The sequence below is a fragment of the Elgaria multicarinata genome, chromosome 12, assembly GCF_023053635.1.
Source record: "Elgaria multicarinata webbii isolate HBS135686 ecotype San Diego chromosome 12, rElgMul1.1.pri, whole genome shotgun sequence".
Taxonomy (NCBI): Eukaryota; Metazoa; Chordata; class Lepidosauria; order Squamata; family Anguidae; genus Elgaria; species Elgaria multicarinata.
The window spans coordinates 36,907,185-36,922,126 of record NC_086182.1 but is presented as its reverse complement, the minus strand read 5'-3'; the positions used below and the strand labels follow the sequence as shown (position 1 = coordinate 36,922,126).

Genomic DNA, 14,942 nt, shown 5'->3' with positions numbered 1-14,942 from the left:
TCCCCATTGCCTTGCAGGGCAGGGCGGGGCCTGGGCGTTTGTGGTCAGCAGCAGACTCTGGCCCGGAGCACAGGTGACGGTTCCCTGAGCTGGTTGCTCTCAGCTCCTTCCGCCCACCCTGCTGCAAGCAGGTTCCACCCTCCCTTCTTGCCCTGGCTCTTGGGTGTAGAGGGCAACGCTGGGCCAGGGCTGCTTGTAAGGCAGGTGCCCCTGGCCAACTTTGACTGGTGGGTGGTGGCGGTGGCAACTGTGGGGAAACGCTCTTCTGCAAGCTTGCCCTTCTCAGGCAGAACGCTGGAACCTCCGGTCCCAGGGCCAAGTCCAGCCTGGGGGGTGGGGGTGTCACAATCTGTGTCTCTGCGCCCCCCCCTCGATGCCTGTGTCTGTGTGCCCCCCCCAGTCCCAATTGTTTGGTGGCTTCCTAGCTTTCGTACAGGGCTTTCTCATTCTGAAATGTAGAAATGCCTCCTGCGTTGACAGCAGGAAGAGCTTTTCGTGGGAATAGGCAGGGACTTGTGGGCTCCTGCTCTTCGGCCCCGGGAGCACCCGGGCCCGCTCCCACTGCATCTACTTGGATGTAAGCGCCATGGAGTTCAGCGGGGCGTAGAGGCCGGAGGGGCCCCGCGTGAGTCGCTGCCAGCCGGGTCCCCCCGCAAGCTCAGCCCCCCGGGGCTGCCAGTCGCGCCCGGGCGCCTCCTCGCCGCGCACTCCGGCTGCCGGTTGCTGCTGCGCAGTGCAGGAGGCCATTACGGTAAAGGGGCGGGGCCGCGCCCGTCCGAGAACGGCGGGGCGGGGCGTAGTGCCTGCCGGAAGTGACGTCGGAGCGCGGGGTGGTGCTTGCGTGGCTCCGCGAAGTAGCGATGGAACCCGCGGCGCTGAGGTGACCCCGGCCGCGACCCTCCGCTTCGCCCGGCCCGGCCCGGCGCTGCCGCCGGCGCGGCCCCCGGCATGACCAGCGCGCCGCCCGCAACGGTGAGCCCCTCCGCCGCTGATTGGCCGGTGCGCTTGGCGCCTCGCCCGCTATTGGGAAAGGGGTTCGCGGGGGGCGGGGCTCCGGGGGCAGCCAATGGGAAGGCGCTATGGGGGTGACCTTTGTCCAGAGTAGTGACGTGGGTGGAGGGGTTAGTCGGGGCTCATATGCTAATGAGATGTAAATGAGCTCAGCCCCCACCGGCGGACCCAGGGAGGGAGGGAGGGGGGCCTGCTTCTCCCACCTGCCCCGCAATTGGGGCAATTGCAGGGTGGTGTCACCATCATCATCATCATTAAGAATTGGCAATAGCCAATAATAATAGTGCTGCTGCAATTATAGGATCAAGACTGTGTCCAGTCCGGTGCCTCATAGTCCTTACAACAACCCTGTAAGGTAGTCCAGTAGGGACTTCTGCCCTCCAGACAGTTGGGGCTGCAGTTGCCTGCATTTTGGATCATAGGCCATGCTGGCTGGGGCTGATGGGTGATGGCATCCCTCACCTCTGGATGCAGGTGGTCCTTGCAGGTGGCCTGGCGGGAGAAGCGCACGGAAGAGTCAGAGGCGAGACCTGAGCCGGGGCTCCCGGGCCCATCTGGGCTCAGGCCCAGGCCCGCTGCCCCCGCCTGCCTTTTCCGCCTCCAGAACGAAGCCTCCGGGGAGGCAGAGGCTGGGAGCCCCCTCTTGCTCCCCGGAGGCGGGGCTGGAGAGGTGCACAGGCACACGGGCTGCCCGGTCCAGCTCCCCTTGCGAGGTAGGCCCACCTGCTCCTGGACGGCCGGACGGCCCTCAGGGCAGCGGCTGGCCCCACACGTGCTTGGCTTGGTGCCACCCAAGCCCCGTGCAGGTACAGGGACGTTCCCTCTGCTCCAGGGCTTTTCACAGGAGTAGGCGAAGGCTGAGGCAGTGCTGACACTGGATGCCTCTGTTCCTTGCACAACCTTGTGTAATCTGAACCTTGCATCTCTGGGGCAAGGGGCTCTTGCTCAATCTAAGCCGGGGCGGCTTTGTGGGCGCCCCAGTTTCGCCCAGCTTGAGACAGCGCATGGCTTCCCAGGTCACTGCCAAGCTGAGCGATGGCGCAGGGGTGGCCGGAGCAGCCTGGGTCCTGCTGGAGGGCCTTCTGCTGCGTTGCTGCTGCTGCTGCTGCCGCCGCCGCCGCCGTCTCTCCACTGCTCCCCGCTCCGCATTCGGCTGCATGAGAAGGCGCTCCCTGCTGAGCCGCCTGCCTGCCTGCCTGCCTGCCTGCTGTGCTCACACGCTGACCCCCCCGCCTCCACATGGTGAGTGCCTCTCTTCCCAACTTCCCAGGCGCCGCTGAGGCTTCACCCTTGTAGGCCCCTTCCAACTCTGCCATTCTATGAGGTGGGGGGATGGGCCGACGGCTCTGATGCCCACCGGCGCCCAGGGGGCTGCCTGGCGGGGGCACTGAGTCAGCTCTTGGGACGTGGTCTGAGTTGCGGACCTCATTGTAGTTGTCAAACCAGAGAGACATCTGCTGTGCTGGGTGGTGGAGGCGGCGGCGGCGGCAGTGGCCACGTTTGGAAGGCAGCCGGCCCGTTCTTCTACTCTCAGTCCCAGACTGGAGGAAGGTCTGGCTTCCTAGGCAAAGGCTGTCTTCTGTTCTCTCTGGGGCTGCGCCGTTGCCCCCCTGCCCCCCAGCACAGAATCGGCTGTTCTGGGCACCCTGAGAATATGTTTTCGTCGTGCTGGACATAGCAGCTGTGGTTCCTGCACTGAGCAGGGGTCAGTGGGACTGGAGGGCCTCCAAAGCCCCCTCCTGCTCGAGGGTTCTCGGATGTCTCTGCTGAAGGGGCACGGTGACAGGTGCTTTAGGCCCGGCCTCCGGGAAGCCACACGGTGGCAGGTGGGGGTGGACTTCCGTGCCCTGCCTCTTTCCCTGGCCTTCCCGTGAATTGCTGGCATCTGCTGCCCTAGGGCTGGCCCTACTGCCCAGCTGTGCCCCATACCTGCACATTCCTCCATCTCCCACCACCCCTTTCCTTGCCCTCTTGTGCTGAATTTCTTGCCCTAAGAGTTTCCAGTTGTTTAGGCGCCCACTTCTTGGAAGTGAACAGCAGAGGACGCCTTTCCTCCTTCTAAACCCAGGCGATTGGTTTCCTTTGCCACGGCCTTTGGGCTCTGGCCCGGGAGGCCCTGGGCATGGGGGCTAGGAGGCCCGCAGGATGGCCGTGGCTTCCGGCACGCTGTGCTGCCGGGAGGAGAGGCGGCCGCCTGCCTTGCAGCTGGGTCCCGCCTCCTCTCTGGCGCGGCCCCCTCCCCTGCCAGCCCTCTTGCAAAGAGGTGGGTGAAGCGCGCCCCTTGTTCCCTGGCGAAAATGGCCCCATTGTCAGCCGCTTGGGCGGAAGGCCCCCTTCCCCTGCCTGCCTTTCCTAGAACAGTTTATTTCTGTGTGAAACCTGGGCAGCTCCTTGCCAGCCGGCCCGGCAGCTGCAGGTCCTTCCAGGCTGAGCCGCCCCGTGCCGGCGGTTGGCTCTGCCCCTCCCCCTGCTGCAAAGGGCCCTCCCCGTCCTTATCTCTGATCCCAGGTTGGGGCTGGCGGGCGAGGAGAGACTCCCCCGTCAGCCCCAGGCAGGGCAAGGCAGCGAAAGAGGCAGCTCTCCCCCACTCCTCCAGCAAAGACCCCACGGGCTCCCGGCTGAGATGGCAATGGAGGGGCAGCAGCGTCCGGTAAGGAAGCCGGGCTGGGGGTGTCCTGTTTGCAGGGTGGGCGAAATACATCCGCACCTTCAAACCTCCGGGAGCCACGGGCCCCTTCTGAGGCGCCTGGACGTCTTCCGACCTGGATCTGCAGCCGGGCTTCCCAGCCCCCATGCGAACCTCCACTGTTGTCTGCTGGGACAGGTTCAGGGGTGCTGCCCGAGACAGACACCCACCCCGCACCAGCAAGTGCTTTTACAGCTTACCAATGCCTGCCTGCCTGCCTTTCGCCTGGCCTCGTCCTGCCACGTGTGGCTTGGCCTGTTCCCCGCAGAGCCCTTTAACTGTGGGGCCACTGTGCTCTGCTAGCCGCACACACTCCTGGTCTGTGGGGAGCTCCTGGGTGACGGGGGGCCCTGTCTGTGGGCTGGATCCCCTGAGCTCTTCTTTCAGGTCCACGGTTCTGTTTTATGGGGTCCCCTTTGCCCCGGGCTCTGCTGAGGGCTGCTCAGGCAAAGAAACTAAATTAAGAGCACTGCTTTAAGATGGCGCCATCCATGTGCATGGTGCATTGCAGAGTAAGAAACAGAAAGGCAGGTCTCTGCCCAGAGGAGCTTGCAATTTTAGATGTGAGGAAGAGGAATGAGGGAGAGGGGAGGGGAAGCGTCCCATTCATTGGCATGTGCTTCAGCTTGCACGTGGTTCAGTTCACTTCTAGAACTGTTTCTTTTAGGATGCAACCCTGTGTACCTGTAAACAGAAAAAAGTCCTCCTGGATTTCTTTCTGCCTAAACCCTCAGAGGATTGCGCCCTTAAAGCACTGAACGTTGCAGAATGTCTCTGGGAAGATAAGCTTCCGCCCGGGCCTTCCTGGGGCGGCCCTCTTTGTAACTCCGCACCCCACCAGCAGGAAGGCGTCGGGTGGTGCCGGTTTGCCTCTGGATTTGCAGAGAGCCCGTGGAATTTCAACTGGAGCCTCATTTTGTGAACTAACAGAGACCATTCTTTGCAGGACAAAAATGGCTTGAAGAACCAGATTATCCGTGTGGGAACCAGGAAGAGCCAGGTAAGGCATCTGATTTCTCTCCTGCCTGCTGCTTTTGTCTGCCTTTCCTGGGTCTGCTCCTTTTGCGGAGGGGTGAACTGCATTGCACACAGAACAGGATGTATGGATTTCGCTTGGGCCAGTGTGGTATTTTCTATCCCTTTCCTGGTAACGACATTTGGAACAGGTTTAGAGGAGAGCAAGGAAGATGGTCAGGGGTATGGGAAACAAGTCCTGTGAGGAAAGGCTGTGGACGCTGGATACGCACAGCCTGGAGAAGAGAAGACGGAGGGGAGACTTACCCAGAGGGCTGTCCCAGAGGAGAGGGCAATGGCTTGTCCTTTGCTGCCCAAGAGGGCAGGAGTAGAGCTAAGGAGGGTAGATTTTGGTGGGACATTAGGAGGCACTAATGGAGAGGATTACCTAGTGGGCAAGTCGGCTCTTCCCCGCAGGGTGTTTTCAAGCCGAGGCCGGACAGCCACTTGTTGGGGATGCTCTAGCGCTGCATTTCCTGCATCAAGCAGGGGCTGGACTAGATGACCTTCCCGACCCCCCTCCTGCTCTAGGATCCTTCCCCATGATGGCTGCTGAGCATGAGCTCCCGTGCTCTTCTGGGAGCCACCCCGGCCTCTCCAGCTGGGTCAGTAGCCCAGGCAGCGTTCATCTTTGGGTCATGCTTGGTGGGGCTGCTTCCCTCCAGCAGCCGTCCACTCGGACTTGTGAGCTTTGCTTTGGTGCTTCTCTCCAAGACATCGTCGCTCGTGGATCGTTGCTGCCCCTCACTGTGTGGTTACAGCCACTTGTGGGTGGCTTCCAGTTGCTGGGGAACACAAGCCCGAGGGCGCGATCTCACTCCTCTCCGCCCGTGAGCTTCCGGCTGGGGCATCTGGAGGGGAGAGGCCTGGGGTCTGATCCAGCGGCAGGGCTTTTCCGCTGCTCTTGGGGAGGCTTATAGCAGCGTCCGCAAAAGGCCTTTCTAGACCTTTTGGACTGCCCTTGCGGTGACTGAGCCCCCTTGAGCATCTGTCCCTACTGTTGCTTCACGCCGGCTGGCAGGCCCGGGCTGGGCGGACCTCAAAGCCACACTTCTGCAGTGGATATGGGTGGCTACACAGGCGCTGGGAGCACGGGTTGTAAGGCAGGCCAAAAGGCCCAGGGCAGCTCTGCACGCGTGTCACGGCGGCAGCAGCAAGAGTGGGAGTTCAGCATCTCCAGCCGTGGGAGTGCCGGGCATTGCACAGCCAGGCGAAGGTTTCCCCATGTCCCGTCCCAAAGGGAGTCGCCCAAAGACAAAGGCTTGCGGAGGAAGATAACACCCCGCCCTCGGGCCGGAGCGCTAATCTCCCACTGCCTCCTGCTGCCAAGGGCTGTGGCACCCCAGCAGGGAGCCCACGGAGCCCCTTCCGGAACTGGGCCTCGCAGGGGGTGGCGCCTGGGTGTGAAAGAGGGAGGGGGCCGTGTCAGAACCCTCCCTTCCCTAGAAGCCCGTGCCTCTTGGGCTGGCCTGGGAGCTGAGGGCCTGCTGGCAGCTTGGTGCTGGGACGCTGCTCGGATACATCCGCTGGGCGGCCATTTCTGCACCCCCGTTCTCCGGTGCTGCCTGCAGTGGTCTCTCATGTCTGATCAGGCTCCAGCTGCCCCCACAGAACTGCAGGAAGGGACAAGCAGCCCCAGGCGAACGGGCCTCGAGCTCGCAGGGCACGGGGTGGGCCTAGCCTCCTTGTGCAGAAGGGCCCCTGGCTACAGGCGTGGCAAGCGCTTGCCCTCGGCGTTTCTGAAGGGACCGAGCTGGACACCCCCCGCACCTGCCCCGGCACTTGGCCTCCCTTCTCTTGCTTCTGTTGCAGCTGGCCCGGATCCAGACGGACAGCGTGGTGCAGATGCTGCAGGAACACCACTCGCACCTCCGCTTCGAGATTGGTGAGTGTTGGGCTGCGAGGCCAAGCAGGGCTGGGTGGGGAGGGGAAGTAGGCCACGGCAATTAATTTCATTTCTATATCGCCCCAGAAGCGATATAGGGGCAGTTCGCAAAGGTGCGAAAAATTTAAATTACAATATGCAAAATTTTTAAAAATCACAACCGCTCAAACAGACAACATATATCTAGAAACGTCTGTGTTGCTTGGCTGCTGCACTTCTTGGGCCCCAGATGAAAAGCTGGGAGTGGTTAGAAAGCGCACCCTTCGCCTGCCCTCCGCAGGGACCCTCTCCAGGGCGGAGGGCAAAGGGGGCCGGGTCTCCTGGTGGTGCTGGTTCAGTGTGATCCCACCGGTCATTTCTGCCTCTCTCTGCCTAGTTGCCATGTCCACCACTGGGGACAAGATCCTGGACACGGCGCTGTCCAAGGTAAGCTCTCTCTTCCTCCCTTGACGCACCAATATGGCTCAACGGGTGCGAGGCGGGCAGGATGCGGCCCGGGCTGTAACCCTCTCTCTCTCCATTTAGATTGGGGAGAAAAGCCTCTTCACCAAGGAGCTGGAAAATGCACTGCAAAGGAAGGAGTAAGTGCTCTTTGCCTGGGAGGCGTGTGGGAAGCGCACACACCCCCCCCCTCCGCGGAAGTCCAGGAGTCGGGGCAGCACAGCCTGGCAGGGCCCTTGGTGCGGGCGGGCAGCCCCTCAGCCGGAGCCTCCCGGCAAGCGATGAATCCCCGGTGGGTGGAAGCACCTCCTCTGCTCCAGCGTTGCCAGCGAGGAATCCACTCGCTCCGGGGAGAGGGAGGCCAGGCGCGGAGCAGGACTGGCAGCGGAGCCGCAGCCTTCCGGCGGTACCCTCCCCTCGGGTCTTCGGTGTCTCCCTGCCCTCTCCTGAGGGAACAGAGCCCAATTTTCTAAAGCGCACAGTCTGCTCACGGGGAGACCGACCTGTTCATGGCCACCCACTGAGCTTTATGGCCATGCAGGGCTCATGACTCAGAGGCTGCTCTCAGGCTTAGCGCCCAGTCACCAACCGGGCTGCTCTGATTCTTCCAGGGTTGACTTGGTGGTGCACTCCCTGAAGGACCTGCCCACGTCCCTCCCGCCCGGCTTCACCATTGGCGCCGTCTGCAAGTGAGTGCTGAGCTCTTCTGCTGTCTGGGCCCAGCAGGGACTTCTCTGGCCGCCCACCTTTCCCTCCCTGCAGTGCCAGGGCCTGCCCAGGCAGGTGTGCGTCACTCAGGGGGCCTGGGAGCTGCTTCCTAAAATGCACTCCCCCCCCCCATTCCTTTCCAGGAGAGAGAGCCCCTACGACGCCGTGGTCTTTCACCCCAGACATGCTGGCAAAACCCTCAGCAGCCTCCCCGAGAAGAGGTGAGCCTGCTTCCTCCCTTCTGGGCTGTGTGCCCCTCAGACACCCCCACTTAAGCCCCTCTCCCTGGGTAGCCATGCTGGGAAGGGGCCCTGGCTGAGCAGCTGCCATGGGCAGAGTTGGCACTCCCAGGGGCTGGAGGGCATCGAAAGGGCCGCCCCTCTGGGCAGCAAAACAGCCAGGAAGAGAAGGGCGCCTTTCGTAGAGCGGAGGAGCCCAGGGATGGTTTGGGCAGGAGGGGGCTGCCCCTTGACCCAGCTTCTGTTTTGCCCCCACCCACCCCCAGTGTGATTGGGACCAGCTCACTTCGTCGGGCAGCTCAGCTGAAGAGGATGTTCCCTCAGCTGGAATTCCGGGATATTGTATCCTTTTGCCATTCCACAATGCCATTCTAACCCCCCCTCCCTGCCCTCTGCATTTTCACACACCTGCAAGGGGGGGGGTAGTGTGTGTGCGCGTGTGTGTTGATTATGGCGTGCCGGAGCCCCCTGGTGGCCAGGTGTGGAAGTGCCGCCCCCTCGCCCTCCAGCCGCTGCTCTTGGCCTCTTGTTTTCACTTAAGCCATCCTGCAGAGGGGCAATTTGAACACCCGCTTGAAGAAGCTGGACGAGAAGGAGGACTTCAGCGCCATTGTTCTGGCTGCTGCCGGCCTGCGGCGGATGGGCTGGGAGAGCCGCATTGGCCAGGTGAGCGGGGGTGGATTGAGGTGCCCGGGGGGGTGGCCCCTGCTTGGAGTCAGGCCTTGGCCTGGCGGGGTGCCCTTCTTGGTGGGGCGCTGAGGCTTTCTTGGGGAGGCTAATCCCTCGCCCCCGTTTTGCTTCTCTCCAGATCCTGAGCCCCACGGAGTGCTTATACGCTGTCGGGCAGGTGCGTGCCGTGCTCCCCGGTGTTCCCTGCTGTGCCGACAGCTGAGCCCAACGTGGCCGGTCCCCCTCCCCTCCTCCTGGACCGGGTGACACGCAGGCCCTGATCCTGCGCCTCACACGCCCCACCCCCTGGCCGGCACAGCAGGCTCCGTGCGCCTCTCGGGCAGGCCCTCTTCTAGCATCTACGCCGGAGCTGGGAAGCGACGTAGCCATACGCTCCTCGCCGGTGCCCCCTCGCCTGAGAGGCCAGCAGCTCACCCTGTCCTCCCACAAGTGAACCTCGCTTGGGCTAAGAAGTGGAGGGCAAGCGAGGTGGGGCTCTCAGACCTCCAAGCCCACCCTCAGAAGGCCCCTGGCGAAAGCGGTCCCTGTAGAGGCGCTGTGTCTAGGCAGCAAATCTAGGTAACTTGCAAGTTTCCCCATAGTTTCCACCGGGAACAGTGGTGAGCGGGGGTGGGGCAGTATGTCTTTTGACCAGGTGATGTTTAGATCAGTAATTAAAACTCCTTGATCAACATGTTCTTTAAAGTAGCCTTCAATGTAATTAATTGGAAGAACACTTAAATCGCCCCACGTTCCTTCTGCGTCACAACAAAGGAAGGTCCAGTCTAAGATGATACCCGGCTGCAATATCTGTGCCTAAACAGAGGGGGTGGGAAGACCCTCAAACTATTTTTTTGCAAATGCTAATTTAATTAATCAACTAAAATGCAGTTGATTAATCAGCAAGTTTTCTTTAATTAGGTGCCCACTCAGCTTTTCCCTGAGCCCTGACAGGTGAAACCTCTGAACAGCGGGGTTTTTTTTTTACTTGAAACTCCCAACAACAGATCCATCTTAAACTATTGGTTTGTGTGTGTTCGATATCCATGTCCCAAATGGATCCCTGTTTTCAGAATGGGGGAGGGCCCCCCCCACGTCCTCTCTCTTTCAAGACAGCTGTCCCTGCTCATTGCGGGCTGGGCGGGGGCTTTTAATCATAGGGGAGGGGGCAACTCAGAGCCACTCCGCTGTAGCAGAGGCTGAGCAGGGCACGCATGGGCTGCCTCTTTCCTTGCAGGGTGCCCTAGCTGTGGAGGTGAGAGCCAGAGACCAGGAGATTCTGGACATGGTGTCTGTTCTGCACGATGGGGAGACCGTGCTGCGCTGCATTGCCGAGAGGGCCTTCATGAAGCACCTGGTAAGGTTGGGGAGGTGCCGGTTCTGCGGCCAAAGGAGCGGGGGGGGGGGGAGAAGCAGGGCGGAGGGGAGCTTCTCGATGGCGGCAAGGTCGTTGACCTCTCTGACACTTTGCATTCCAGGAGGGTGGCTGCAGCGTGCCGGTGGCAGTGACCACCCTGCTGAAGGACTTTCAGGTAATAACACAGGCCGCCGTTGCTGCTCATTTGCTTCCTGACATGGGGTGGGGGTTAACGATGGAGACTATTCTGAAGGATAGAGCAGGATGGAGGGGGCCGGGACCGAGTAATGAATCCAGGGGTCCCTGGTCCCCATCTTGCCTCTGCTATGAACTCACTGGGTGCCTTAGAGCTGTTGTAAAGGTCATTCCAAGATGACGGAGGTGAAACACCTTGAACATTCTAATCCTGCAGCCTTCATAATGCTTATTTTGGGGGCCACGTAGAAAACTAGAGGCGGCTTCCCGGCTTGCCCACGCCTTCTCTAAGGAGGGGCCCCGAGGTGGCCTTCTGCTCTTCTCTCTGCACTGCTCGCTTGCACTTTCCTCTGCTCAAGTAAACATTCCTCTTTGTTCTCCCTAGTTATATATGACTGGAGCCGTTTACAGCCTGGATGGATCCGACAGCCTGCGGGAGACCATGCAAACCAGCGTGAATTTCTCACAGGAGGTACCCGCTTCTGTTGCTTTGAAAACATCCCATTTGGGGAGACGCCCCCCCCTGTCTCTTAGGTCTCTGGATGAAGTCTGGCCCCACCTGCTGGGCACCTCAGCCAGGAGTGCCCCCTTCTGGTTCTGTTTCATGGCAGGCCTGGTTACCCCAGCTGGAATTCTGACCGCTTGGTCCACTGAATGGGTCAGGGTCGCCCTAGACGCAGCCCCCTCCCCTGTGGTGTCAGCTGGAGGGTGTGGGGCGTCCTCTGCCAGGGACCTGCCCACGAGCCACCTGCCCTTTTTCAGAACGGAGATGGGCCCAATGATGACATCCAGCACGTCGGCATCACAGCCAAGAACATCCCCCACCTGGCTCAAGAGGCTGCAGAGAAGCTGGGCATTGAGCTGGCTGGGCTGCTGTTGAGCCGAGGGGCCGGGCACATCCTCAGCGTGGCCAGGCAGCTGAACGACGCCTGAGGGGCTGCTCCCCACACCACTTGCCAATTTCTCCCCTCTCTTAGAGATCTTAATTTATTACGGTAGCTACCACTGTTCATTTCAGCTCCTACAGACTGGCTAATAGTCTCATTTTTTGCTGAATGTTGCTGCTGGCAAGGATCATTCCCAGTAACACACAGCTCAAAATTCGAGGAACCCTCACAAAGAAGCTGGACTCACACTTTTGTTCTTACACAAGGCAGAGGCGGGGTACCAGTTGTATAGAATTAAGTGATTCATATTGGTTTATAATTATTGCCAAAATTGATTAAAGACATCTAAACTGAAAGCAGTGCCTGAAGCCTTGTTCAAGCAGGCAGTGGGTGCAAATGGACTTCTAGGGGCTCTTAGTCCAGCGAGAAGAACTAGCCTGTTTTCAGAGGAGGGAAACCAGTTTTCCTAAAGCAGCAGGGGTTGGGCTTCTTGTGGCCCCTCCAAGCATTTTGGCCTACATGTCCCATTATCCCTCACCATTGACTCTGCTGGTTAAGGGCTCATGGCAGATCAACAGGCCAAAGCATCTGGAGGGTTGCAGGATGGCCAGCCCTGGCCTAGAGAAGAGATGGCAGGAGCAGGCAAACCTCAGGCTCGCAAGAACTTTGGGTGGTGGGTGGGTTTTTTTTTTTTGCTAAACCCCAAGATCCACCAAACAGACCCAAATGAAAAAGGGGGCTCCGGGGCCCAAACATGCCCTTGGGAGTTAAGGGTCAGGGCACCTGAGCACGCTCCATTTCAGTACAAGAAGGGGGCTCAAGTTCTTTTGTCACCAAGACAAACACTTGTTTCCTTCCTTGTGTTCATTTCAGTGGCCTCAGCGGGGATGGGGCAGCCTTACTCAGAAGCCCTTGTCCAGCTGTTGCAGGCCCCCCAGATGTCTCACCTGCCCACCCAACACTTCTGGCACAAGCGAGTTCAAAAAGGAGAGCCTCAAGCCCCACCTCGACTTGCCTCCGAGTACCTGTTGGACGAGCAGGAGGGGCCCGACCGGAGGCATCTGGTTGGCCATTGTGGGAAGAGCTCAGGCACTGCGGCAAGCAACGGCACCTTCCCCATCTTGGCTATGGGTTAGGGTAAAGCCCCGCGCACCGCCATCCCTGTCCAGGCCTCCCAGCAGCACATCCCTCAAGTTCCCTGTATTGCAAAGAGGGCTTTGGGCCACTCTGAGCCGCGTTCCGGCCCGTCGTCCGAAGCCTCCCCTGCTACCGTTTGAGCTGCCCTCTTCCCCCAGCGACGCGCAGGAGCTCGGCGTTCGCATGGCAGCCCCGTCACAGGGAACGCTTTGGGCGGATGGAGCTCGTTTTGATGCCCAGCCCCCCCCCCCCGCCAAGCCCGCTCGCCCCCGCCCCGCCCCACAAACGGAGAGGCCACTCGGCTGCAATGCACTCGGCTCTTTAATGAACCCGCCGCCCGCCTCGAAGTCACACAGTCCCGGCGGCAGCCCCGCCGCCCGCCTGTCCAAACGTGGCGCGCCGTCTGTGGGCCCCGTCCCGAAGCGCCGCGGCGGCCCTGGGGGCGTCGCGGTCCCGGATAGCGAGGGGGGCCGCCTCCTGCCGCCGCCGCTACTCCACCACCGTCTCGTGGCCGTCGCCGCCGCCGCCGCCCCGGCCGGGGCTAGTACTCCTGCGAGGCCTGGCTGGCCTTCTTCCTGGGCGCCGCCGCCCCGGCGCTGGCCGCTCCGCCGGCCTTGCGCGGCAGCAGCGCCGCGGGGATGTTGGGCAGGACGCCGCCCTGCGCGATGGTGACGCGGCCCAGCAGGCGGCTGAGCTCTTCGTCGTTGCGCACCGCCAGCTGCACGTGGCGCGGCACGATGCGCGTCTTGCGGTTGTCGCGCGCCGCGTTGCCCGCCAGCTCCAGGATCTCGGCCGTCAGGTACTCCAGCACCGCCGCCAGGTAGACGGGCGCGCCGGCCCCCACGCGCTCCGCGTAGCGCCCGCGCCGCAGCAGCCGGTGCACGCGGCCCACCGGGAACTGCAGCCCGGCCCGCGACGAGCGCGACCGGGCCTTGGCCCGCGCCGCCGCCCCGACGGCCGCTTTCCCGCGCCCCGACATGGCCCACTCCAGGGACGGAGGGAGGGAAGGATGGACCCAGCAGGCAGGCGCGCGCGGAAGGAGGCGAATGAACAGCCTGGCCCGCGCTTTCCGCGCATTTATAGGAGCCGCGCCTTCCGCCCATTGGACGGCGCTCGCTCGCATTGGCCCGCTGCCGTGGCCAGCCGGCGCGCTGATTGGGCACGCCGCCACCAGCTTCCCGGCCACTGGGAAAGCAGCGCGCCAAATTCAAAATACGCGGGAGGGCCGCGCTTCTCTGCGCCCACCCACTTCCTTGCCGGCCAGGCGCGAAAGCGCCTCTCTGTCCCCTTATTGCGCAGGAAGGAGCCGGCGGGAATCCCCCATCCCCCACGTGGGTAAGAGATATCCTGTATATCCTAAGAGAATCCTTAAAATGTGTATATATCACTTTCCCCAAAACACTTTTAGAGCAGTTTGCCTCACAAAACAGGCACGTTTTAAACATTAACAGGCCTAATGCTTATACAGCACTTTCTAGTACTCAAGGCCGTTTACCTGCCTTATCTGCTCACAAGCGCCTCGTAAAGCAAGTCATTATTCTCTCAAGTGTGGGCTGCCCACGCAGAACGCCCGTGGGCATGGCAGAGGGACTTCCTAGGTCTGTCTCTTAGCTGCTGCACTCGGACCAACCACCTGCAGCAAAGAGTCTTACCAGCTCAGAACCGCACAGAAAAGAGATATCATGCTATAGCATTCATGTCCCAGACTGAGTGAGCGGAATGCAGGACTACGTGGCGCCTCGGTCTGCTCTGGCACAGCTCTCCTTATATTCTCTTCCAAAAAAAACCCCTCAAGTGGACAGATGGCCTCTCCAGGGAGGAGGTTCCATAACTGTGAGGCATCTAAGTGGAACTTTGACTTCTGTCACCATCTGAACTCGTCACAAAGGTGATGCCACAGGCAGTAAGGTCTGCATACTAGGCCACAACTGGGAATGTGGTGCGGCCGGCCCTGTGAAAGGTATCCAGAGGCAACAGACGTCAATTGCATTCAGAGGCTAAGGAAACAGCGGCTCTGTTACCATATCTTACCCCGTAAGTGACTGCAGCAGCAGCAGACACGGTTGTGATCACCTACTCAGCCCCTCTTGTGTCACCCCAACTGCAAGTCACATCTAAGGCCATGGCCCCCATTATTATTATTATTATTATTATTATTATTATTATTATTATTATTGGGCCCCCATCATCATTATTATTATTATTATTAGTGGGGCCCTATTATTATTATTATTATTATTATTATTATTATTATTATTATTATTAGTGGGGGCCCATTATTATTATTGGAATGAACAAGCTGCTTCTCGTGGCCATGCCCTCACACTTGGGCAGTCAGGAGAGCCCATTCTTAAAAGCCCCCCCCCCCCGCATTGTTTCATGGTAGTCATGCAGAACAGGATGAGATTTTAGATGAATGAGACAACACAGAAAGGGCCACAATAAGTGTGAATAGTGCAGTTGAAGAGAAGCAGTAAGGCAGGGGCTGGAAGGACTTTTTCAGTCTGAAGACCAAGTTCCAATTTGAGAAAAGGTCTCAGGGGCCACATTCCAGCCTGGGCAGGACCAAAGCAGGTGGGAGTAAGTAGGGAGGAATTACTAAGAGGTAAGATGGGCACGAACTTGGAGAAGTCCTTCCCTTGACGGCTCAAGGGAGCCTGCCAAAACGCCTTCTGTTGCATGAGCCTCCCTTCCCCAATAAACACAACTTCCA

At 60.3% G+C, this 14,942-nt stretch overlaps 3 protein-coding genes across 4 annotated transcripts in view; 1 reads left to right on the top strand and 2 right to left on the bottom strand.

Moving 5' to 3' along the window:
- The window catches only part of HMBS (hydroxymethylbilane synthase), a 76,363-nt gene extending 64,915 nt beyond the window's left edge, over nucleotides 1–11,448 (top strand). The window contains exons 2-15 of one of the 2 annotated variants that reach the window (XM_063139055.1): nucleotides 942–972; nucleotides 4,644–4,697; nucleotides 6,524–6,596; nucleotides 6,973–7,022; nucleotides 7,122–7,177; nucleotides 7,649–7,726; nucleotides 7,889–7,966; nucleotides 8,251–8,326; nucleotides 8,537–8,650; nucleotides 8,793–8,831; nucleotides 9,891–10,010; nucleotides 10,132–10,185; nucleotides 10,591–10,677; nucleotides 10,968–11,448. In XM_063139055.1, the coding sequence (XP_062995125.1) occupies nucleotides 949–972; nucleotides 4,644–4,697; nucleotides 6,524–6,596; nucleotides 6,973–7,022; nucleotides 7,122–7,177; nucleotides 7,649–7,726; nucleotides 7,889–7,966; nucleotides 8,251–8,326; nucleotides 8,537–8,650; nucleotides 8,793–8,831; nucleotides 9,891–10,010; nucleotides 10,132–10,185; nucleotides 10,591–10,677; nucleotides 10,968–11,138 (1,074 nt within the window). In that variant the 5' untranslated portion in view covers nucleotides 942–948 and the 3' untranslated portion in view covers nucleotides 11,139–11,448. Of the gene's footprint in view, nucleotides 1–941; nucleotides 973–3,540; nucleotides 3,662–4,643; nucleotides 4,698–6,523; nucleotides 6,597–6,972; nucleotides 7,023–7,121; nucleotides 7,178–7,648; nucleotides 7,727–7,888; nucleotides 7,967–8,250; nucleotides 8,327–8,536; nucleotides 8,651–8,792; nucleotides 8,832–9,890; nucleotides 10,011–10,131; nucleotides 10,186–10,590; nucleotides 10,678–10,967 lie in introns of those variants that run through there. The other variant, XM_063139054.1, reaches the window with a different exon arrangement.
- RPS25 (ribosomal protein S25) overlaps nucleotides 1–14,942 on the bottom strand; it is a 92,729-nt gene that overhangs the window by 46,387 nt on the left and 31,400 nt on the right. The window lies entirely within an intron of this gene.
- LOC134407335 (histone H2A-beta, sperm) lies at nucleotides 12,750–13,208 on the bottom strand. Its single transcript, XM_063139057.1, has one exon. The coding sequence runs from the start codon at nucleotides 13,206–13,208 to the stop codon at nucleotides 12,771–12,773; it is 438 nt and encodes a 145-aa protein (XP_062995127.1). The 3' UTR covers nucleotides 12,750–12,770.